General features: G+C 35.5%; 4 protein-coding genes across 4 annotated transcripts; 2 read left to right on the top strand and 2 right to left on the bottom strand.

Annotated features, from left to right (window-relative positions):
* Positions 1-1,231: 1,231 nt before the first annotated feature.
* LOC133326027 (peroxisomal carnitine O-octanoyltransferase-like) lies at positions 1,232-5,490 on the top strand. The gene is made up of 7 exons (XM_061534703.1): positions 1,232-1,808; positions 1,878-2,083; positions 3,992-4,207; positions 4,269-4,460; positions 4,685-4,815; positions 4,878-5,294; positions 5,361-5,490. The coding sequence occupies exons 1-7, from the start codon at positions 1,247-1,249 to the stop codon at positions 5,488-5,490; spliced, it is 1,854 nt and encodes a 617-aa protein (XP_061390687.1). The 5' UTR covers positions 1,232-1,246.
* A 7,729-nt stretch (positions 5,491-13,219) lies between these two features.
* On the bottom strand, positions 13,220-16,066 carry LOC133326024 (bromodomain-containing protein DDB_G0280777-like). Its single transcript, XM_061534700.1, has one exon. The coding sequence runs from the start codon at positions 16,049-16,051 to the stop codon at positions 13,220-13,222; it is 2,832 nt and encodes a 943-aa protein (XP_061390684.1). The 5' UTR covers positions 16,052-16,066.
* Positions 16,067-19,883: 3,817 nt separating this feature from the next.
* LOC133326025 (uncharacterized) lies at positions 19,884-23,968 on the top strand. The gene is made up of 6 exons (XM_061534701.1): positions 19,884-20,283; positions 20,427-20,697; positions 20,765-20,891; positions 23,261-23,454; positions 23,526-23,687; positions 23,758-23,968. Exons 1-6 carry the CDS (start codon positions 19,884-19,886, stop codon positions 23,966-23,968), a joined length of 1,365 nt encoding a protein of 454 aa, XP_061390685.1.
* A 250-nt stretch (positions 23,969-24,218) lies between these two features.
* Positions 24,219-25,516, bottom strand: LOC133326028 (pre-mRNA-splicing factor RBM22-like). Its single transcript, XM_061534704.1, has one exon. It carries the CDS (start codon positions 25,512-25,514, stop codon positions 24,231-24,233), a length of 1,284 nt encoding a protein of 427 aa, XP_061390688.1. The 5' UTR covers positions 25,515-25,516; the 3' UTR covers positions 24,219-24,230.
* Positions 25,517-25,833: the final 317 nt, after the last annotated feature.

Below are 25,833 nucleotides of genomic sequence, written 5' to 3' on the forward strand. Positions count from 1 at the left end.
CCTTGTAGGGAATCCTGGACTAGTGGCTCCTTACCCCTGCCAGGTCTGTCATTTTTCACAGACGGGTCAAAGATGGAGGAAGGCACTGGTGCAGGCGTTTACTGTAGGGAATTAGAAATCTACAACTCATATACCACAATTGGGTATGCCATTTTGTAGGAACTACAATCATCAGAACCCAAAGTCAGCTAAAAACGAGATCAATATTTTCAAAACTATGTAAATCTAAAAGAATGATTACCATACCTAAACTGGACCGAACCTTCGAGCTTTATATGCTTTAAAAAAAAAGACGGGTTCAATTCCTTTGGAAGTTAGTGTGATTCCTGATCCATAATTTATAGGGACGAATATGATTATTGCTATATGTTACAATCGGAACATAAAATATATAGAGGGTGTATGCAATGTTTTAAGGGGACACCGCCCTAATCGAAGTGTTATTAAAAGTACTATGGTAACACACTATGATATGTGGTATGAGTTACTACAAATTGGTAACCAGCCCCTCACAAAATCTCTCTACCTTTTTGTTTAGTTGTTGTAGCAGCCCTATTGCTTTTAAGTGTTCGGTACAGGTGTTTCTGAACGTGCAAAAAACAAGTCTTATCACTCAAATCACAAATCTAATTCGTACAACAATAACTTTTTTACGAACATTACCTAAGATAAGATAATTTGGAACCCCAGTATATGTTCTACACAAATCTTTTTATTGATAGATTAATTTGCCATTACAAATTGGACTTTGAATAGAATTGATCTCTTGATGTCCAGCAAACTACTTTATTATGTATGGACTTTAATTAGTACAATGGAAGGAAGGCATAAGTATTTGTATATTTTGTGCAGGGTGTGTGTTTAATAAAACAAAAACAATTGTCCAATAAAAAAGAAAATTTTAATGGGTGTTTATAGGTTCATATGTATGTAGATAACCAGAGTGGATAAGACGGCATGTGTTATAAATTAAAATTATGCCTACATATATTGTGTTTACAAATTACATTATATCTAAGGCATTGAACTGTGGAAATAAGACGACAATATGGAGATACGCAATGCAATTAAAATTATAATTTATTTTAAATTTTTTGTTTTCAGTTACAATAAAAAACGGCACTATTTATTTACATTGGAATAGGTTAGGCATTAATATTAAGTAAGTCCATATTTAAAACGCTCTTAGAAATAACACACATTTCCTTTTTGTTTCTTACAGTTCTACAAAGAAATTTAATTAGCCATGGATCGAGCATCAATTTATTTTATGGATGAAACACAACGCAATACCTATGACTATGATGAAGACTTACCACCTTTACCATTGCCCGACTTACACGACACAATGGAAAGATATTTTGAGAGCCTGAAACCATTTGGTAGCGCCGAAGAATTAGCAAATGCCCGAAAGGCCATTAAAGAATTTGAAAATGGCATTGGTGCCAAATTACACGCCAAACTGAAAGAACGCGCATCGAAATTGAAAAATTGGTTAGATCAGTGGTGGGATGATTATGCATATCATATGCTGAGATTACCATTAAATCCCTACATTGTTATGGCCATGGCTATTCAATTGGAAGTTATAAATATACCCGAAACACCAGAATATGCTTTAAAGAATTTAGCACGTATTACATATCACACTATTGAATTTTGGGATTTATTACACAAGGCCACAATTAAACCACTGTCATCGAATGGTGGTAAAATTAAATATTCATCTGCCCTCTATAAGAGATTTTTCTCGACGACAAGAGTGCCGGGTGAAGAAATGGATCACATTGAAAAACATTTTAAAACTGGTAAGGTTATTTAATGAAATACCGCACATTATAAACAAAATTAATGAAATATATTTTTGTTATTTTTAGTAACCGAGGGTAAAACTCCATCACATGCATTAATTTCGGGCAAAGGTCGTTTGTTTAAGTTCGATTGTTTACACGAAGATGGTTCGTTAATTACACCCCAGGAGATTTTAATTTTACTTCAGAGAGTACGCAGTATTATTGACTATGAACCAATGGGTGATTGTGTTCCAGTACTTACACATGACGATCGTACATCTTGGGCCAAGGTATGTCATATATTAATAAATCAACAATTTAAGAATACCCTCAATATGAATGGAGAACAATGTTCTACCAGAATTTTAATTGTGCCAGCATCGAACGGGTTTGCGTAGGGAGAAGTCTTTTACTTACTTAGATAGCTCGAGACAGAACGCTTTTCCCATAAGCCGAACCTCTTAAAAGATTTCCAAGCGTGTCGATCTTGTGCACAGTTTTTCCGATTTGAAAGACCATGTAAATGTCATGGCCAGGGCAGCGGCATATGCTGTTTTTAGGCGCTAGTAAAATATGTCTTTGGTCTGTTCATCTTTATCTTCGGTCGGAGGATGGGCGCAAATGAAACTGATGTTGAAGAACTTCGCTTTTATACGAATTATATCAATTCGCTCATATACTGGAGTGAATCTGGAGACGAGGTCTTTTATTCTCCTGTTAACCATAATCAAAATTCATGTCTAGTTTAATGGCAGCTGTAATACAGTGCGTAATCAATTGATTTACTTCCGCCTGTACATCTCCATCGCATTTCCTGTAAGGCAATATCCTGTCATTATTCTGATTCCAGCTTTACAAAGGTTCAACAGTGAGTTTGTTCTCTTGGTTGACAGAGTCGGACAGATAGATCTTGACACATTGCACCTAAGTTCGTTGCGCCAGACTTCATTGGCTCGATCGTCGCACGCATCAAAGCTCCAATGGGTGGTTTGATTGAGCCCTCGATTGCTAGATTGAGCCCTCGATTGCTAGATCTGATCTGGGATCCGCGTCTAGCTATGCTTTTTCATTACCTGTGATGTCACAGTTTCCTGGTACCCAACATAGCCGATAGCTGCAAGAAAGCGTTTCCAAAACTCCTCTATACTCGAGGACGAGCTCAGATTTGATGTTGCTGGATTTTATGGCTTTTAGGGGTATCTCTGCATCCAGACTTTGTATCTATTTCGCTGCCTTCCAGATCGCGAAGATTTAAGCTTGGAAAACACTAAAGTTGCTATCCAGCTTGTAGGTAAGCTCAAGGCCTAATCTTTCACAGTAGACGCCTGCCCGTACCTTCTTCCATCTTGAATCCGTCTGTATAGAAAACCAGGCCGTCCAGAGGAGGGTTGCTACGTTTCCAGTCGTCTATCCTAAGGATAACGACTTTTATATCGTCAAATCTCAGGACTGGTGATTTATAGACGCTAAGTTTTACGCGTTGTTCCAATGTAATACCTAATTCGTTCAGGATACATCCATGCCCGTAGCTACAATTTCGCCATAGATTTTGTTCGTGCAGCCTTTGGGCACTACGCGCTGCCTAACACTTAATGCTGAGACCCAGAGGCCTTAAGTTCAGTATTGCGTTCAGAGCTGCTTGAGGGGTGCTTCTCGCGGCTCCAGTTATTAGAATCGACTCTTTATGCCTAAGGCTTATATAAACATCCGCCAAAACAGACCTCGAAGAAGATCTTCAAATGATCCAAAAAGAGATTCATCAGATACTCTCCAATTGCTAATGAGGGATTCATCTAGATTTGAGAGGGTTATGTCAATGACCTCCAATGACATATACGTATAGAATAAATCTAAAATAGACTCACCAACAGATGGTGAAAGTAGCTATCCTAGGTGACACCGCGGGGAGGTCAGTATCCAGAATTCAGTTGAGATGATAAGCCTGGGCTTTGCCATGTTAAAGGCAATCAGATCCGTTCCTTTATATCTATCATCCCCTTCGTCACCCTTAAATTATTGATACTGTCCAATAAAAATAAATTTAGACTTTTACATATTCTCCTCAATGAATCCACTAGTACTCACTAACCTACCTTTGGTGTATGTGTGATGTACATTATCTTAAATTATAGTGAAGGAATAAATTTTAAAAATATATTCTAAAAAAAAAAATTAAATTTTTATTTTATCAATTGCAGAATCGTACACGTCTCTTGGAACTCTCTCCAGACAATAAGGATACGTTGAAATGGATTGAAAGTTCCAATGTTGTGGTTGTATTCGATGAAAATGAACCTAAAGATTATGCAGAAATTTCACAAGTTGCCACCACTGGTGATTTTCACTCAAAGTGGGGTGATCGTAGCAGTACTTTAATTTCGTATAAAAATGGCAAATTTTCCTGTGTTGGAGAGGTGGGTGGCAGATTTTTTATACACAAAAAATAATTTTTAATAATAATATTATTGTTTCCAGCATTCCTGCTACGATGGTACCGTGAGCGTTAGTTATGTATTATTTGTTCAATTGAGTTTATTTGAACTACCTGAACCTGATTGGTCGGAAGGAGAAAAAATGCCTCTTATACCAATAAAAGAATTGAAATTTGATTTGGATGAAACTATCAAATCGGAAATTGAACGTGTTAAAAAAGACTGTGATGATAGAGTAAGTACAGATCTATGATTTTTTATGAAGTGGTGTACAATTTTAAGCTTGCCGCGGGTGGTAGTGTTGTGTAATAATTTTAGAAAGGTTAAATTAAAAGTAATAATCCCAATAACAAATCCTGTAACAAATTTTATTCAAAATTGAATTGTTTTTTTCATTAAAATAATTATTACTTAACTAATAATAATTATTATTTAATACTCCTTCCTATATTTTTTTAGCGCACCGATGTTTTGGTAACACATGAAGTATTCTATGATTATGGCAAGGAGTACATTAAATCTTGTAAATTACATCCAGATTCCTTTGTACAAGTAATAATGCAATTGGCCTACTACGAAATGCATAACGAGTAAAAATTGTTAATAACGTATCAAAACTTGCACCTATAAACAAAAATCTTGTACATTTCAGAATTGCTTCCGTTTATGAAACAGCCTTAATGCGTCACTATTATAATGGTCGCACAGAAACATTACGCTCCTGCACAAGCGAAGTTTATAAATTTCTACAAATAGCCAGTGACAGTAAATCAACCAAATCCGAAATAGTTAATGCATTCCGCAAAGCTGTCAATCATCATAATCACATGATGAATGAAGCACGCAAGGGTCATGGTGTTGATCGTCATCTCTTTGGTCTATGGTGTATAGCATATGAAAATAATATGGATATACCCGAGTTCTATTCGGAACCACTGTACACGAAATCCGGAGGTGGTGGTAATTTTGTATTATCCACCAGTACATTGGGATATTCGGTTAATGTTGGTTTTGTCGCACCCATGGTATTGGATGGTTATGGTGTATTTTATACCATTACATCGGAACGGTATGTTGAGATGAATTATGTCAGTTTATTAGATATTTTTTAATTATTATTTAATTTATTTTCCAGCATTTTTATACAATCCACTGCCTTCCGTAATAGCGAAAAAACCAGTGCCCATCGTTTTAGTCAACATTTTATGAATACATTCCGCAAAATGAAATCACTCTTAGATGAGTGTAGTGAATCTAAGCTATAATGTGTACTTTTTTCTTTTTAGTTTTAAGCACATAAGTTATGCGGTGCGAGTGCAATACTTGTTTGTTTACCCAGTGTACAATGTGTTATTTAGTTTATATGTATGTATATATATATTTTTACTGAATAAATGCTAAGAATATTAAATTCCTGTCTAATACCATAGACAGACGACAGCCTTAATTTGCATTAAAAAGTTCTTAATTTGAATTAAAATTTACCCCTGACAGACGAGAGTTTCTTCATTTATGAACCAGTTTTTTGTTTCAAAACAATTGTTTGTCTGTGTGTAGGAAGAAAATATTGACATTTGTTTACAATATTTTTTAGGATTACATCTTTTTGAAATTGATACATAGCAGGAAGGAAAACTAACAGCTATAATGAAGATAAAACAGCTCCAAATTTGAAAAATTTTGAATTTTCCCTTTATTTCTAATTTTTATTTTCGTAAACATAAACAAATTTGACAAAAATCAATTTATTTTCTACAGCACTGTCATATTGAAATTGCTTAACTCAGTATAAATTCAGTTTGATTTTGTGCATTAACAACACATAAAAATGAGGATAAAGGGCCCCATACACTATAAATCATGCCGTCATGCCGATGAACCCCTTTGTGTATATGTGAGATTGACTAGTGTATGGCAAACTCTTCAATCACTATTCCAAAAAATCGATTTTTGTCCCAAAAATTGCATTTTGAGTCGTAAATTCAGTTATTTTTTATTCCGACACAATTCTATTATTTTTGTACACAAAATTATTTACTGACAACTTTCAAAATGAATATTATTCACCAGATTGATAGGGTTTCATTTTCAAAATCAAAACTATTCCCAGTAGAAAGTGTCTTGCAGACAACATTAACGAATCGTGCAAGACAATGGCAATTCCTTGAAGACACTTTGCAGACAACAATGTGAGATCCTTGACGAAATTTTCACACAAGTGTCGCAGTATTCATGCAAGACAACTTGGGCGACAAGGTAAGCGAAGTTGTCGTTGACGACAACAACGGCGACAAAACTCCCTACTTTTCGTTGACGACTATCATCGACTATGTCGTTTACACAGTCGTTGACGACTGAATACCCATTGTCATCAATCATACCCTATTAAAAATTCAAATAAAAATATACATATACATATATGTACATATACGTAATTTATTATATAACAAGAATTATACATTGCATTTACGTTTATAATAATATAAATAAACACATTGCATGATAAATTGTCGATATGATTTTCTCCATTTTAACATCATCTGTAAAGAAACAACAACATTAAAACGCTTTAAAATATGAAACATCTTTCAGATATTACTTACAATATTTCAGCAATTGTCATTTATTTGCCCCATCCTAAGTGTAAAAGAAAGCATTTAAGAAATGATACAAATAATTATATATTCAGTTAAGCTTACCTATTTTAACCGAGATTCTTAATTCTTATATATTTAAATTTAACCTAAATTTCTTATACATATATTTTTGCAGAAACATTTTTCTTTTCGTTTCTGTCAATATTTCATAGTACACTCAATTCAGACTATTTTTGTTTTGTTTTCATATTTCGAGAAGAACGACATTTTCGACGACATATCATGTGTTTAGTCATGAATGACAATTCCATAAATTTCGTCAACATTTCGTCAATGAAATTGTCACGCAAGAGAGTATTTTCTACTGGGTACATCATGCCGTACAGCATTTATCATAGTATGTGTTATTTTTTGAAAGTCAACGAAAAGTAGGGAGTTTTGTCGCCGTTGTTGTCGTCAACGACAACTTCGCTTACCTTGTCGCCCAAGTTGTCTTGCATGAATACTGCGACACTTGTGTGAAAATTTCGTCAAGGATCTCACATTGTTGTCTGCAAAGTGTCTTCAAGGAATTGCCATTGTCTTGCACGATTCGTTAATGTTGTCTGCAAGACACTTTCTACTGGGTATAGTGTATGGGACCCTTAATGTACAAGTTAATTTGAATTAAGGCTGTTAATGCAAATTAAGGCTGTCGTCTGTCTAGGCTATAAGTGTTTAATATTGATAATAACACCGTGCAACACAAAAAATAATTACCGGGAAATTCCAAAAGATTATGAATGAGGGGCTAAAAAAGATGACACGTGTATCGACGTTTTGAAAGTGTACCTTGGGAAGTAACTTAAAAAGGTGGGGCAATATTTCCTCTATTCAAGAGTTTTGATAATTATCGAATTATGGTTTCTTGAAATCCTTGCATTTTAGGAAATATTACTGATAAAATATCGAGGAATATTTTGGTATACAACTTAAACCCTCAGCTGACTAATTGAAAGTGTATTTTCGGGCCCCCTTTGCAGAAATGATTGAAAATTCCTTCAAAACGGGGTTAAAGCTGCTCAGAATATTCTACAGAAATGTTTGCCATAATATTTTATTATAAGTCTCAGAATAAAATAAAACTCAAAAATCAGCCTATACGCCAAAAATCTTAAAAAAAATTCATTTTAGGGTTAAAGTCGTACGCATTACTAGATTTTACTAGAGGAGATGCTCAATTGTCTCCGACCCCTCCTCGTCAACACAGAGTATGCAGTAATCAGTAACATCATGGTCCCACTTACTGGTAAAGGCCCTGATATTGCAATGACCAGTAATGACTCCAGTCATTACTCTAATTTCAGCTTTACTCAGTTTCAACAGTGAGTTTGTTCTCTTGGTTGACAGAGTAGGCCAGGTAGATCTTGACTCGTTCTTCGAAGAACGAATCAAAGTTCGTTCGTTCTTGAGATCCTCGTCTAGCTAATTCGTCTGCTTTTTCGTTACCCGTGATGTCACCGTGTCCTGGTACTCAACATAGCCGACAGCAGTATGTAAGTACGGGTAAGTCGTTCATATCCTCATGCAAATTAGCCACTGGTGTCATAAGGAGACACCCATGTTTTATGTTTGAGCACTCCAAGAGTTACCGGTGAGCGACTTGAGGACCTTGTCCCAACTTCTAGGGTTGGCTTGTGCGATTTGCCTACGTTTAATTTATTCTGTGCGGCTTCTGCTTAAGTTCGGACATTTTAAATTAGGAGCTTCATCCTGACATCTGAGAAGGGATACTTTTCAGGTATTTATACCCTTCACCACACTGTTGTACAGGGTATCGGTGTATATGTTTGTAACATATACACTGATGTTTTGAAAATTTGCATAGAATCACTTTCTGAGTTGATTTATGCATGTCCGTCTGTCCATATTTAAATATAGCTCCCATATATACCTTAGTCCGATTTTATGTTAATGGTACGTATATCCTGTTCAATTTGGACGATATAATGTTTAGCATATTAAATCGAGTCTAGAATGAAGTTTTTATACCCTACACAACTATGTTGTCAGGGTATTATAGCTTTGTGCAGCCCCAAGAGTTTGTAACGCCGCGAAATACTGGTCCTAGACCCAACTTTAAGTATACCAATCGTCATATCTCGACTAGCTGAGTCGATCTAGACATGTGTGTCCGTCCGTCCGTCTGTCCATTATAATTTGTAAACACGATACAGGCCACAGTTATGGACCAATCTTCACGAAATTTTGTATGTAGGGTGGGTTCTGGCCAATGAAGACCCCTATTGTTTTTGGTAAAGATCGGTTAATATTTAGGGGATGAAATGGACCAAAAACTTTATTTTTGTCTGATTTTCTGGTCGCTCCAGATGCCGCAATTATGACCCAAACATCGCGAACTTTTACATGTAGAAGGATATCGGGCCAAATAATAAGCAAGGCTGTTTTGATAAAGATCGGTCCATATTTAGCGGGTCAAATAGACCCTTACTTTTGTGTGAAAAATTACAAAATTTGTATTTTAGAGCGCATATGTTTACTTCTGAAGGACAGAGACCGGAGAAGTTTAAATTATATCCAAGAGGAGTGGATGACCTTTAAATTGATACCAATTATATTGTCGTATGTACTCGGATGTGGGAGATACTCTTACATATTTACAGGTTCTTACGTATTCATATATTAGTTAGTAACACATTACCACACTAGAGGGCCACCATGAGGATCCAGGTATGGTCAAGAACAACGGCTATAATTTTCGGTGATGATCAGATAATAATTTTGGGATGAATTGGACCAAAAACTTATTTTTTGTGTTTTTCCGAGTCGATCTATAGACCACAATTGAAAGTCGAACATCACAACACAAGCCACCGTGACAAGTAATTAGAAGGGCTGTACTGAATATTAGTAATATTTGGAATATATGTCAGTGTAAGGAAGAAGTGCTGTTTATTTCTAATCGGGCAACAGGGTAAAACTGTCACGAAATATTGCCCAGGCTCGGAATAAAAATCCGCAAAACTTTAGAGTTCCATGGTAGTTGTGTAGGGTATCGTATGGTCGGTCCGTCCGACTATACTGCACTGCTCACTGGTTTAAGTTTTGTTGAAATTGGTTCAGAGATAGATATAGGTTAGGTGCTCTGAGACCGTCAGGTCCATTGTGATCATCCACGAGAAGAAAAGAGATAAGAAGAGATTTATAGGGGAGAGAAGATTGGGGAAATAAAGAGAGATGAAAGGCATACAAGAATATAAGAAGGTAAGTTTGGAATATGGTTGATGGCTATAGAGATCGGACAGAAAATATATTACGTGTTAAGGTTGCACTTTCCCAACCACTTTAGATTTATAATTATGATGTAGATGTAGAACATCACAACACAAGCCACCGTGACAAGTAATTAGAAGGGCTGTACTGAATATTAGTAATATTTGGAATATATGTCAGTGTAAGGAAGAAGTGCTGTTTATTTCTAATCGGGCAACAGGGTAAAACTGTCACGAAATATTGCCCAGGCTCGGAATAAAAATCCGCAAAACTTTAGAGTTCCATGGTAGTTGTGTAGGGTATCGTATGGTCGGCCCCGTCCGACTATACTGCACTGCTCACTGGTTTAAGTTTTGTTGAAATTGGTTCAGAGATAGATATAGGTTAGGTGCTCTGAGACCGTCAGGTCCATTGTGATCATCCACGAGAAGAAAAGAGATAAGAAGAGATTTATAGGGGAGAGAAGATTGGGGAAATAAAGAGAGATGAAAGGCATACAAGAATATAAGAAGGTAAGTTTGGAATATGGTTGATGGCTATAGAGATCGGACAGAAAATATATTACGTGTTAAGGTTGCACTTTCCCAACCACTTTAGATTTATAATTATGATGTAGGTTAGAGCAGGTTCAGTTGAGTTCAGTTGATTAGAGCAGTTGTTGAGAAGAAGCTAAGTCTCGGTGGAAAATGAGCACCCACAGTCTGTGCCGCTTGTAAGTCCGGGCTGGACAGTGACACAGAAGATGCTCAATTGTCACCGTCTTTGAAAGATTTCAGCATTCGCCGAAATTACTTGCTAAGGGTTTTCAACATCATTTCGTTATTTTATAAATGGTATTGGTTACGAATTGCTGATTTGTTTTTCTGAAACTTCAGTACGGCTTCTGCTTAGCACCGAGTGTAGGAAAACATTTTGGATCCGTGCAAATTCACATTTCAGATACTTTCTTCAGACTACTCCATGTTTCAAATAATTACAGCTCCTTTACATGATTTTTAAAAGACCATGTATTAACTCTATTGTGTATTCTAAGAGTATGCTTTTAAATTAAATCGTATAAAGACTCACCTCTAGCATTTCTATCGCTTCCCGTGGGAATTTGGAGTAATTACTTTTGGGGTAATTGCTTAGTTTCAAGCATGGCAATAGCACAATATCAGGGATTTAGTTAAACGCCGTTGAGCCTTATAACTAAGGACGATACTTCTAATAATACAGTCGATTATTTTCCTTTTCATTGGCGTCTGGTCATATATTTATTTTAATTTTTGTTAGTCGTACCAAATTAATTTCCACAAAATTGTGCAAATAAACACTTGTGTATGCCGTTTTAAAATCGTTCATTTTATTATTTTTTGTTTGTTTACATTATAATTCAAAACACTTATATTCGGTTTTAATTCAAAAATTGTTGTTGGTTGTGTACGAGATATTTTTTGTTTGTTTGTTACTTCATTAATTAATTATACATATAAAGATGAGCGATATATTGTTTTTTTTTTCATATTTTTTCTCGTATTTCTCTTCACAGAAAAAATGCTAAAAGCTAATTCACAATAAATGGTTTTAATTATTAGTATGTAGGTTTGTTTTGTTTTTTTCTAAATACAGAGGCGTTAGCACAGCTTTTAATAAAAAAATTAAAATACATAAATCAACTAGGTATTTTTTTTAGTTTTAAATATACACATATATAAGTTTAAGAAAAAATATATAAGTTTTTTTGTTTCATTTCGATGTAAAAACAATATAAAAATAAGAGTAAAGAAAAAAATGTGTGATCTTAAAATAAGAATAGTTAGAAAGAAAAGAATTTTGAATATTTCACAATAAAATAGTTTAGAAAAGAAAAATGGTTAATTAAAAAAAGGAAGAAAAAAACAGCAGCCTTTTAGACATATACAAAACATATAAGAGTTGTTTTGGCAATTTTGTGATATATTGATGATGTTATATGAAAATTTAGAATATTTTCAACTGGAAACAATACACTTAAGTGAAACTAAAATCAAATAAATGCTACTAACTCTGTGTATAAAATGTTTAATATATCAAAAATACGAAATTCAATTTAAAAACAAAGGAAATAAAAAAGGAGTAAATTTCAAACATAGGTATATTAATTATGATGTCATACTCTGATATTCATATTTTTTATAGTTTGTTTGGCGACAACACAATTGATACAGCAAAGTTGGAAATTGTAAATTTTCATATTTATGAAATGTATCTCAATTTATCAAAAAAAAAACGTTACAAAACAAAAAGAAACCATAAATGTTCTAAGCTGTGAAATTCAAATAAATACTTTCAACAGACTTTTTTCTTACTAAAATTGCCTACAAATAATAAAGGTATTTCATTTGTTTCAAAATTGGACAGAATTATTTATTTACCTACACTTTTTTAGGCATATTCTTCATTAAGTCAAAACCAGATTATGTAGCATTTCAAAGTTACATATTGAAAACAAAATTCATTTCATATTTGTATAATTTAAACAATTATTCACTCGAATCAACAAGAGAAATAATATATTTTTTTTCGAATATCAAAAAACAAATTTTTATTTTTTTAGGGAAACCAACCATTGGTAATTAAAACAACAAATTTCTAGTAATACCATTATTATTTGTGAGCAATATTTTTTGATTATCCAAAAAAAAGTAAAACGAAAAATATCTAGTATATTTTCAATAAATTATATAAATTAAATATGTGTATGTAATTAGTAAAATTGTTAATATTCTTCTGTTAAATATTTACTTCATTTCATGCAATTGTTGTTATATATTTTAGTAATTATGTTTTTGTTTTTAGTTTTTGTTTTTAGTTTTTGTTTTTAGTTTTTGTTTTTTTTTCTTATACTTGATTTTTTCCTCTAATAAAATTTACGTTTGTTATTATTTAATAAATTTACGTTGTTGTTGTTATTATTAATATGATGATGTGGTTGTTGTTGTGGATTTTGAGTCGATTGTTGATGTATTGATTGCTGTTGTTGTTGTGATTGATGATGAGTATGATGCTGTTGGTGTTGTTGCTGCTGCTGATGATGATGATGATTGTGGTGTTGTTGCTGATTATTATACTGGGTATTATAATAGTAACGTTTCTTTTGTTCTCATTCTTGTGTCGATATTGGATTATTGTTACTAACTTCTGTCGACGATGATGTCGCCGCTTCATTTGTGAGTTTATCACTGGTGGCCTGAGGTGCCGCCGCATTGCTATTATCTTGCTGTGTGGAAGAAGCACCAACAGGATTTGTGGAATTTGAATTTGATTCTGTCGATTCGTTTATCATTGATTTGGTATTAGCAGCGGAGGCGGTGGTGGCGGCAGCAGCAGCATTTGCAGGCGGTTGAAACGCCGGTCTTTGGACAAACATATTATCAATGATATGATCAATATTTTCAGCACTACCAATGGGCGCTGATGCTGTGGCATTTGATGACGACGAAATTGACTTTGTCTCGTCTTTTGATTCGGTTGCCTTCTGTTGAGCAGCTGTGGCTGGTGGCTTGTTCTTGTCGGATGGTGGCAGTATGGGTATAGCATTAGTAGGTCTTCTTTGGGGCAACGAAACGGGTCGGTTAGTGGTTTGTGTTGGTGGCGGTACAAAGTACGTTGTACCGCCTACCGTATTGTAATTCTGATAATTTGCGGCTGCTGTAGCTGCAGGATTCGGTTGGGGCACTACGCCAACACCTGCTGCAGCACCAAAAGCTGATGTGGGCACAGTCTGTTGGGGTGCTGGGGCTGCATTGGCATAAGCCGCCAATGTAGCTGGGGTCGCTTGTTGAGCCATATAATTGGGTGCTGCCTGTTGAGCAGCGTAAGTGGCCGCGGCTTGAGTGGCCTGAGCCGCAGATGCCGCTGTATAGGCATCTGGTGCTACATAATATGCTGTTGGTGTTGTCGCTGTACCAGTGTATGGTCCTGGTGGTTGCGCCTGAGGTCCTGCACTGGCATATGTGGCCTGTTTGGGGACATTTGCTTGCTGGGACACCTGCAATGCTTGCATTTGAGCTTGCAAATTCTCCTGGTGATACATTTGCATGAGATTCGCTTGAAGCATTGCTTGTTCGGAGGGCATCAACATCGCGGGTGGCGTAGCAGCTTGTTGCTGTTGCATATGCATCTGTTGCATTTGCTGATGTTCTCCCATGTGCTGGGCTTCATGCTGAGAGCGACGCAGACTTGAATAACGTTTTGGTGGACCTCTTTGTTCCTGTGCCTGGTTTAGATTTTGTGGTGCAGCCATCATCATATTGGCTGCTTGTTGGTGTTGTAAGAGCTGTTGCTGCTGCTGATTCTGTGATGCTAAGGCATGCATTTGCACACTTCCCACATGGCTCGGATCATTACGATTTTGGACTTGCTGCAAACGCTGTGACAAGTTTGTTGACGGCATTGTTGGCTGTGGCTTTGGTTGCATTTGCTGAGCATTTTGCTGTCGCACCACATTATGATTTGACGAAGACTGTTGCTGTTGGTGCAACTGCTGTTGTTGCTGCTGCTGCTGTGGAGCAGCATTGTGAGGAGATCCCTGTGAAGATGATTGATGGCCTTGATCGTAATTTTTTTTCTTGTTATTATAGTTATCATTATGTTGCTGCTGAGATGAGACCTGACTTTGCTGTGATTTACCCATTCCCGAATTACCAGAGGGACTTTTATTAATATGCTGACCCTGATGCTGATTTGAATTTGGTTGTCGGTGAGCTTCTAGGCGACTACTCAGACTGCTGCCCTGGCCTCCTTGGTTGCCTGAACCAGAAGAATTCTGATTAGGTTGGCGATTTTTCTGCTTAAATTCCATAGCCGCTTGTCGACCAACAGACGCCTGATTTTGGCGATTGAAATTTGTTTTTGATTTAGACCTTTTGTGTACGCCACCTTCACCAATCCGGTCTCTTCGATCGTTATAATCATCCTGATGATTATTCCGTGAATGACTCTGTCTTTCGGATCTATCAGACTTTCCCTCTCTCTGACGCCTTTCCATACGATTTTCTTTCTCTTCCCGTGTCCGGCCGGATGAACGACGTGATTTTCCAGAATTTTCATTTAAAGCTGGGAAATCGGATGGCTTTGGAGGCTTGCGTTCCTTATTATTTGTCTTAAGGTAGGCACTTTCGTCTTCCCAATTGCGATTATATTTACTGGGTCCCCGACCATACCGACGTCTTCTACGTGCCTTTGGCGGTGCATCCTCGGTGCGTATGTCATAACCATAGGCAGATACCAGCTCTGTCCTGGACTTAGGCGCCTGTTCCGATGGATCAAAACGATCATGTGACCAGCGGTCGACAGCAGAAGCAGGCTGCCATTTCTTCATAGTTTTTGAAGCTGTCGAGATTGTGGGTGTTGTCTTCGATCCTCCAGCATTACTACCACCGCCGTTTGCGGTTGATTGGCCATCGGCATCTTCAGAGCCCTCCACCTCAATACATTCACCATCCTCAGCAGTACGATCGTCATGTTCATAAAATGTACCCCTTTTGGGAATGTATTGTGGATTACTTCTGTCTTCATCGACTTTTTTCTGAGCTTCAGCATCGACTTTCTCCTGGGAAGTCATGTCACCTTCGACACCTTCATCGTCGTCCTCATCATCATCATCAGTTTCCGATTCGTCGTCCTCGTCATCATCCTCATCGGATAAACTATCATCCAAATCATCATCATCGTCATCATATTCCTCCCCACCCTCCAGATCACTGGCTGTATCATATTCCGAATCGTGGGGATGTGAATTGCTCGATTTTTCTTGTGTCGGGGAGGTTCCTAAATCATTAGATGTAGCATTACCGTCTGATTGCACCCCACCCTCCATCTTACCATTTGTTCCCAGCGAACCGGCGGCATCAGCCGCGCTGGAATTCGTGACGGTCACAGGCGCTGCGGTTGCTGGCGCAGCTGCTTGCGAGACATTTTCAACATCAGCCATTACTTTGCTATCGCTTCGATTTTTCAACTATTCTCTCTAGTGTGTCACACGGCTTCTTCTATCTAGACTGAAATTTTATTTTTAATTTTTTCCCAGAATATTTACATAATCACTTTCGATTTATTTCGAATACGAACCTTTGAAATGCTAACCAATGTATTAGAAATATAAATTTTTATAAATTCTAATGACTTCTGTGGTCTGTTTTTTTGCTTATTTGGTGAAAATTTTTAGGTGTTTTCTCAACGCAATCAAATCACCAAAAAATAGAAAGTAATATTGTTGTAAAAGTATCGGTTAATGCGAATACCGGTTAATCATTTAGTTTTTCTTCTAAATGGATTTCCATGGCTGGGTAAAATGATTTGTTGCTGTGTTAATTTACCATGGGATTGTGTCAATGATAACATCACGCCTAAAAGTATGCTGTGAAAAGCATAAAATAAATTGCATAGCAATGTTCGCAGTACAATGCCAAGATATTAAAAAAAATAAAACGATTTTAGTAAAATGAATTTGGAAAAAGGTAAGAGAACCGCATGAATAATGTACGCTACTGTTTAATTGATTCGCAGCTGTACATAAATTAGACCCTTTGCTATCGTGAGGAGTTATTTGACAATTATTTACAAAATATTATTTACAAAATACGCATTGTCAATGTTGAAAATTTTCAACTTTATATTTTTATACGCAATGCGTATTTGGGTAACATTCATTGAAATACATGTATTTAACATTTGAGGTGAATAAATTCGTACGCATACGCATGAATTTAGGTACGACCCTAATGAATAACCATTTCAAAGTTTATGTCAAGGTGTATTAAATAAGGTGTATGCATCAGCTACAACAACTAACATTTTACAAAAACAACATTGCTGTTATAGAAATTAAATTGTCATGTTGACAATTAGTTTTTGACAAAAATAAATAAAAACAATTATCCATTTATGTTTATTAATTTTTGTCAAGAACTATTCTTTGAAGAATAATTAAGGAATTTGTATTTTTTGGATTTTTGGCAATTTTAAGTTTAAGAACCGGTCACGAATTATTTTGAAATGTTTCCTGGTGATGTTGCTTATATTGTAAATTACAATTTTTTCGAAGAATTACCTTCAAATTTCGCCTCTTTAATGGAAGTTTGGTGGACGTAAATCCCCGGCCAAAGACTAAATCAAGGAAATTGTGTTGCCTTTGTGCAATCTGTCTATAGGAGTATATCAAAGACTTTCACCTTTGGATTGATTTTTGGAATCTGCCTATTCCAATATAGGCTACGTATGTGTAGCTAGGATTTATGAACAGATTTCAACACGGGATACAAAACGTAAACTTTTGGATCAAATCAGCGAAAAGGTTTAAAACTGATTTAAGCCTAGGTTTGCTTTTCGTCCCTCACTATGAACATATTTTTTATTTAAATTCAATTTTGTAAATCGCAACTAATTGTTGAAAATGTTTTTGACAATTTACTTTACAAACAATAAAGAAAAAAGTTTAAAACCATATGATTGTCACTTACACCTTATTTAATACACCTTGGTTTATGTTTACCAAATTTTCCAGTTGGGCTATTTTTAAAAGCATATTTTGTCATATTTACACGAATATTACATTGGAATCAAATCAGCTAGGTTTTGTAGTTAACTTGTATAAATATCACCTTGGGAAAATCCCATGGCAAAATAATAAAGGTAGTCTCATTTCGAAAATTTGAATCCAACAGTGTGCTTTTTGTACCTTAGCACGTCTGATACAACATGAATGTTGTTATTGTTATTGAATATCATCAAAACGAAAAAAAAAATTTCTTTCTGTTCCAGTACTTTTTTAATAGTAAATATAGTAAAAGGGAAACATTTCAAAATTGCTCTCAGAGTACAAAATAATTTGAAAAGTTCGGGAACGCAAATCTAGTAAACGTACCAAAATTGGATGGCAATACTTCAAAATCAACATAACTGCCAATCAGAAGTAGGCATTCCTGTTTACCATTTTACTCGGCCAAATTTCTGGAGTTTACAAAGAAAACGCCATTTTATTTTGTGCTCTCTTAAATTTGATTCAATGTTTTACAAGTTTTTAGGGTTGAGGAACGGTTTTCGAGTAAAAAGTTGTAAAACATGTGAAATGAGTAGATTCTATTAGGTTCTGGAACGGAACTTTTGTTTCAATTTTGTTTTGTTTTGTGTTTCATTTCGTTTGTTCGAAAAATAAAATAAGGAATATTTAATGATGTGCATTAAATATTTCACCGAACACCGAAAAGAGGCGATGGGAACAGAGAGGAAACCCAACATAAGCATTTTGAATTAAGGATACCTTCAGCTATTTTTTATGAAGTCATTTGCTGCATCTTTAAGAATATTATTACGTCCTTTATATGAATGTAATCAGCTCTTCGGTTAAAAGGGATGTTTACCTGCTTCTGTTGGTCAATTTGTACCGCATTTTTAACGTGCCGTTTAAGACCCAGCAGCCAGAATCAACGTGCCCAAAAGTAATAACCTTCGACTGGCTTTGAATCCGACCACTGATTCTTGCTGCAAGGCAAACGCATCACCCACACTGTTTGCATCCAATTCATAAAGGCAATTGGTGAACCTCACACCCGCACGTTCAATCTCTTTCAACTCTTCAATAAGAAGATCTCAAGCTCTACGGTAATAAGATATCCATGTCTTCTATAAGAAGTCCTCTATCTCTTCTATAAAAATACATCCAGCTCCTCTATAAGAAGACTTCCAGAAGACACAAACTCGTCTATAAGAATACATCCAGATGGAACCTAACCTTTAACACTTAATAAAACACATTAAGCACTTATAAATAATCGGCAACGAATTTATTTTATTTCACTGCCATATATGTATATATCTTATGTGGAATATATTCTGCCTTTTTTTAAATGATGTTGCTCAACTGCATTTGGACGATGAAGACAGCATTTCTTGAAAAATAACGTTCTTTCTGAAAATTTTTAATGTTATTATTAATTGATAAATATTTATTGAATGACTTACGTTGGGCGGCTGTACTATCTGAGTTGCATTCTCCAGCTTTCACATTCTCCAGCTTTCACAGTTTTCGGAAAACGTTTTTTAAAACAAAAGGTTACCTTATTTGTTGTATCATGGGAAACTCCCATGGCATAATTATACAAGATAGTCTCATGCAGTCATATGTTTCCAATTTTCATAAATTTGCCATTAACAATATTCAGCTTTCAAAATTTAAATGAAAATATCTCCCTTCGAAACGTACGCATATCATGTGTTCAGTGGCAACAATTGCTAAATAATTTATATTTATAAATATTTTTAAGTTCCCAGCCTCTAAAAATTATAGGCATAAGATGTAAATCTTGAGAGCAAATTATGCCATGCGAAACTCCCTTTCTCACGCTAAGAATCCAATCATGATGCAATAAATAATAAGGTGATGTATCAAAACAAAAACATTTTTTGTCTCGATTATCTGTCAAATTTTTCCTTATAATATTTCAAAAATTTGGCAGCATTGCACATCGAATTCAAGCAAAATTTACCACTTTGACAGTTAATCAAGACCTATTCATTGTGCCATGAATCCAATCTTAAACTTCTGCCTATGAATGTCTGGTGTAAACACAATACCATGTGTTTGTACACACCTGTATCTCATTTATTTACGTGGCATCTCTTTGTCTTCGTTTATGTTTTGACATTGTCATGTGGCATCTTTGTTTGTTTTTCATGTTTTGACAGCACCACGATACATACATATATCAGTGTAGCGTTTTTATAAAATTTTTCTAAACGTGCTTCCACATTTCTCCCACAAAAATATGTCGAAAAAAGATAAAAAGTTAAAGAAAGCGAAACAAAGTTCCGACACAGAATCTGACCAACAACAAACAAATGACCAGCAACAACAAAACGATTCGGAATTTCCCACAGATTGGGATGTGGAAGTTTACCGCCGAGAATATGAAAGTGAAGAACATTGGTTGCTGAGGAAACGTTTCATGGAAGTACACAAGGACAAATTTCCCGAAGATAAGCTGGTCTGTTTGGCTCAGGTCTTCACAAATATGGAATTTATGGGTTGTAAATATCCCGCCGAAACAATGGCAATGGTGGCAGAACTATCTAAAGAAGTGGCCAAAGAATTCCGTGAGGGCAGAGCAAATCGTCTAAAACGGACATTTGTTGCGGCCTCCGATGCTGCCGAGGCCCGGGCTAAAGGTAGACGTAAAAACAATTAACAAAGCTATTCAATTTTTATGTTTATTTTTAAGTACAAATAAGTGAGTAGTAGTTCTAGTAGACCTAGAAATGGATATGTCTAACGATTGAACGAATGCGTATTTCTTGTGCCAATATTTTAGGACGCAGATCGACGCAGCAAACAAACGAGGGTCAAAATACCCAACAATTACAGGGTCAAAAGAGAAAACATTTTGATATAGGCGGGGATAATATGGACGAAATGCAAGCACCACCAGCGAAGAAGACACCACAAACAGATTTATTTGCTGGTCTAAAATATAATCGATTTATTGTATTTTTAAATGGCGGACGTCAATGTCTGCAACTTTCTGCCCAGCGTAGCAATGTGTTGTATGAAGAAAAAGAAGTTCCCGCTGAAAATAATATCAAGTAGGTGGTTGGATATTGGATATTTTAAATGTGGTTTTGTGACACGAATATGATTCTTGTGTTTTAGGAAAGTCGAAGTCCGCCTTAATAATCAAGTTGTGGCCGTTGCAACAGGAGAAAACTTAAAGACTGCCAAGGCAAATGCATTTAATAAGGCATTGGAGACGTTGCAAACGGAATGTTATAGTATAAAGGTAAGTAGAAAAGTTCTTGGACTCATCCATTGCACACATCTTCCTCCCTCATATCATATTCCTCAATTTTTGTCCTCTACCGTTAGCAGCTTTATGCTCTCTCTCGTTATTTCTGTAGAGTGTCATACATTAATTACCCTAGCACCTTGCTTATCTGGCTTTTTATACTGTCATTAACATTAATGAGGAAATGAGAAAAAATAAAACGCTTTCAATACAAAAATAAAGCACACTTAAATTTAAATAGCCAATGCATCCAACGCCCCCGTTTAAAGGGATGCCTTCTGATCTCCTTTGTTGTGGTCGAAATATTTTCCCATGTCCGTCCGTTGTCATATACAGATCGTAACATTTAAGAAAGAGCTTTGAAATTGTAAACTCACATTACTACATCTCCTAGGAGAAATTGGATATACAGTGGTGGCCACAGAATTAAAACATTTACTGTGGTAAACATTTTTTGATCAGCCCTCGATTCGTTTGAAGTATTTTTGAAAATTTTTTAATTCAGAACACTTCGATATACTGCACTTAAGAGATTTAGTGTGGAAATGGAAAATTATTTCATGCAATTTTTCCATAAATAACGGTTTTTATGAAAATACATCGACTTTGAAGTGGCCATATAATTAAAACATTGTGTAATTTTTTACTTTACTGCATTTTTTTTTTAATATTTTTTAAAAAAGCTCTTTTTAAATTATGTAAACTAAGCACCGATAAAATCATTTACTGATAAAAATTTTTGAAAAAAATCTGTAAAATCTATCAAAATTGCCAACAATTTGTACAGTACACCTAACATTCAGAAAATCACCTTTATTATAGAAAATAAAGGTCCGAATGCACCAGAAATTGCTAGAATTAGTAAAAAACAATAAATAATTCTCAAAATAAATAAATATTTGAAATAAAAACTCAAAAAATGGGAATTAACCTAAAGGAACGATTCAATTTCAATAGCCTTTACTGAAGAAGGCCGGAATATTTTTGCAGTATGTGAGAAAATATCGATTGATATTGGTATTTATTATATCAAATCGATTGTTCGAGTAGTACAGAATATATTTAATCAAAAAATTTATCAGTCACAACAGAACGGACAGAGATCAACACCTATGTTGACGAGAAAACGTTTCTGGTACACAGCAGCATGTTTGATGGTTAACTCTTGACCCTTCAAATCTATTGAACATGACAATATTTTTCCAAAATAATATTTTTTGGAGAGAATAATGCCCATTTAATCTATTTTAGCCTAAAAGAAAGAAAAATTTTACAATTTGACAAATATTTAAAGTCTTGTGTTGAGCATCAAAAATGCTGCTGTGTGGCGGAATCTTTTACTCGTCAACATAGGCATTGATCTCTGTTCTTTCTGTTGTGACTGGTATATTTTTTGATAAAATATATTCTGTACTACTCGAACAATCGATTTGATGTAATAAATGCCAATATCAATCGATATTTCCTCACATACTGCAAAAATATTCCGGCCTTCTTCAATAAAGGCTATTGAAATTGAATCGTTCCTTTAGGTTAATTCCCATTTTTTAAGTTTTTATTTCAAATATTTATTTATTTTGAGAATTATTTATTGTTTTTTACTAATTCTAGCAATTTCTGGTGCATTCGGACCTTTATTTTCTATAATAAGGGTTATTTTCTGAATGTAAGGTGTACTGTACAAATTTTTGGCAATTTGATAGATTTTACAGATTTTTTTCAAAAATTTTTATCAGTAAATGATTTTATCGGTGCTTAGTTTACATAATTTAACTAAATTAAAGAGCTTTTTTAAAAAATATTAAAAAAAAAATGCAGTAAAGTAAAAAATTACACAATGTTTTAATTATATGGCCACTTCAAAGTCGATGTATTTTCATAAAAACCGTTATTTATGGAAAAATTGCATGAAATAATTTTCCATTTCCACACTAAATCTCTTAAGTGCAGTATATCGAAGTGTTCTGAATTAAAAAATTTTCAAAAATACTTCAAACGAATCGAGGGCTGATCAAAAAATGTTTACCACAGTAAATGTTTTAATTCTGTGGCCACCACTGTATCTGCCCACGTTTAAGAATGGGTCCCATGTGCCTTACCGGCCTATTTTCGGTAGTTTTAATGCTTGAATTGCATTTTGCAATAGCAGAGGTTATAATTTGTCCGGAATGCCATGCTCTTGTAACGAGCAAAGTGTCGTTATTTTTTTTTTTTTTGTGAGAAACATCTTCGGAGAAAATGAACAATGTGTTCTGAATATCCCTCATATGTATGTTAAAGGTCTTAGCCGAAGTTTACAATTTGAGTATGTAATTTCATTTCTCATTCATAAATATTTTCAAACTGTATTTTTTTAGCAAAATCCCGGCAGAAAAACAATTAAAATTGAGAAGGACAACAACAAAGCTGTTTGTGAGGTTATAAGTAGTGAAGTGGATGCAGCATCTGAAGATAAGAAATTGGACGATAACAACAAAGGTTTTAGAATGATGAAAATGATGGGTTGGTCAGGTGGTGGTTTGGGCTCAAAAAAACAAGGACGTGAAGATCCAGTTGCGTAAGTAAAAAAATCTACACAACTTAGATTCGTCATAATTCAAACCAATCAACTTATCTTTTTTTCTACAGTTACTTGTTTAAAAGTAATCGTTCCGGTTTGGGAAAGGAAGATTGTAAAATGGATAAACAATATTTTAAAAACATATTGAGAAACTATGTTGAATCAGAGGATATACGAGAATTGCAATTTGAACCAACCTTTACCAAAGAAGAAAGAGCATTGCTACATGAGTAAGTTGGTCAGAAAATAATTCTGTATACGTTTTCCTAATTTCTATGCCTCCCATTCTCCATTTTATAGAATTGCGAAAAATTTCAACTTGCGGTCTTCAAGTTATGGCCAGGGAGAACAACGACGTTTGATTATTACCAAAAAGACCATCACCGATAATCAAATATTGCACGAAGTGCTCATCAACAAAAATCCACGTTTTATGGATAGATATTTGGTACAGGTGCCGCAGTCTAAAAGTGAATTATTTCCTGATCACACCGAGACCCTGACCCTGTAGATAGTTGTAAACACAGCATATTTGCAAAGAAATATGTAAATGCCTTAGAAATAAGTTTAATTTGCTGCGTTAATTAAAAGATTTGTCATAGCTATATAGAAAATGTTAAGAAAAGTATTCTGTAAGCAAATTTTCAAATAAACATTTGAATAATTAATTTCATATTAAAATCGTCTTTATTTTCTTTCTTTTTAAATTTCCATAAGCATTTGTAACAATGCTATATACAGTAGCAGTTGATTCCTGAAACGCCAGTTATAGTTTATTTTTTCACTGCCCCCAAACGACTTGGATCCTGACTGGGATAATGCACTTGTCCAGGAGCCCCACCAGCTATACCCGGCGGTGGTGGTATGGAATCTAATGATGTTGAGGCAGCCGATGCTGCTGCAGCAGATGTTGAAGCCATTGGCATTGAATATGGCGCAGCATAGGCCTGCGAGTATAGCTGCTGATATGATGAGGCGGGTATTAGCGATGGAGGTATTTGATGCAACTTCATCCCGGGAGGTAGTACGGTAACTTGTTCTTGTTGTAAATTAAAGAAATCATTTGGATTTGTAGCGGTGGCGGGTGGTATAGCATTCAACTCAAAACGACGATCGGTCTTGGCCGCTCCTTGCTTAGCTTGGGAATGTGCCCATTTAATTGTGACCTTCTTGCCTTGCAAAATTAACTTGTTGAAACTCTTTTCTGCAGCCAATTCAGCAGCTGAACGTTTTGTGTACTGCACAAATGCACATTGTTGGCGTGGAACTAAAGCTATTGAACGTATTTCACCAAATTGATAGAAATGATCTCTCAACTCGGGTTCAGTAATATCTTCGGGTAAATTACCCACATACAATGTAGTAATGTTGCGATCCTCTGGTGGTTCCAGTGTCGGCAGAGAAGCTGCTCTCTTCATAATTTTCTCAGCCACCGGATCATTACGTCCATAATAACGATCCTTTATATTTTGTTCGCATAGTGGATCGTCGGGTTCATTAGGTTTGTCATGCCGATAAGGACACTCCTCACCTCTCTTACACTCACCCTTAACCCAAAATGAACAAATATGTGGTCTGTTGCGTTTGTAGTAGGGGGCTGTGCGTGCCAATTTCGACAGCATATCACTAGCAGCCAGAGATTTTCCAACTTTTCCGGCCGCCTCAGTGCCATCACCATCTTGCAATTCACGATCAATATTTTGTATATAGTACTCCTTGTTGACATCACTTTGAGGTAAATTATCAGCCACCTTGAGGGCAGCATCTCTCACCTGAATAGGCAGGCCATATTCCAAATCGAGTAGACAGGTTTGGCATACATTCTTCAGTCGGGCACATGTTTGACAGATTTCAGTTTTCTTGAAACGCATTCTGGCTCCCGGACACCATCTGAATATGGTAAATGGCCGTGTACATATTTTACATTCTTTGCCAAAGCGTTCTTTTATCATACGAACATATGGATTATCGCCCAAACAAGTCTGACACAATATAGGAAATTCAGCATCCTCCCAATTCTGCCGATTATAGGTGTTGGTCGTCTTGGACATAGACATTTTCGCTTTGGGTTATTTTCCTAATGGTTGCTTAAGTATTTCAACACTTTTCACGATTTTTTCTCCATATAAATTATATACAAAACGAAAATGAAAAACTATGCCACAAAGACTACGCGTGAATTGGTATGACGGCTGATTAATTATTAATTAACAGAGTTGCCAGATTGTTTCGGATATGTAGTGACAGTGAAATGGCGTGTTATGGCTATAGCGCATTTACATACGCACTTTATATGATGTGGATTTACGAAATTCTGAAAATAAATGAAGATTATGTACACTGGCTTTGAGATCATTTAAATTGACTGTCATAGTA

This window comes from Musca vetustissima, unplaced genomic scaffold, assembly GCF_032173495.1.
Source record: "Musca vetustissima isolate MV318-11 ecotype Yass unplaced genomic scaffold, APGP_CSIRO_Mvet_v1 utg1358, whole genome shotgun sequence".
In the NCBI taxonomy this organism is placed as follows: Eukaryota; Metazoa; Arthropoda; class Insecta; order Diptera; family Muscidae; genus Musca; species Musca vetustissima.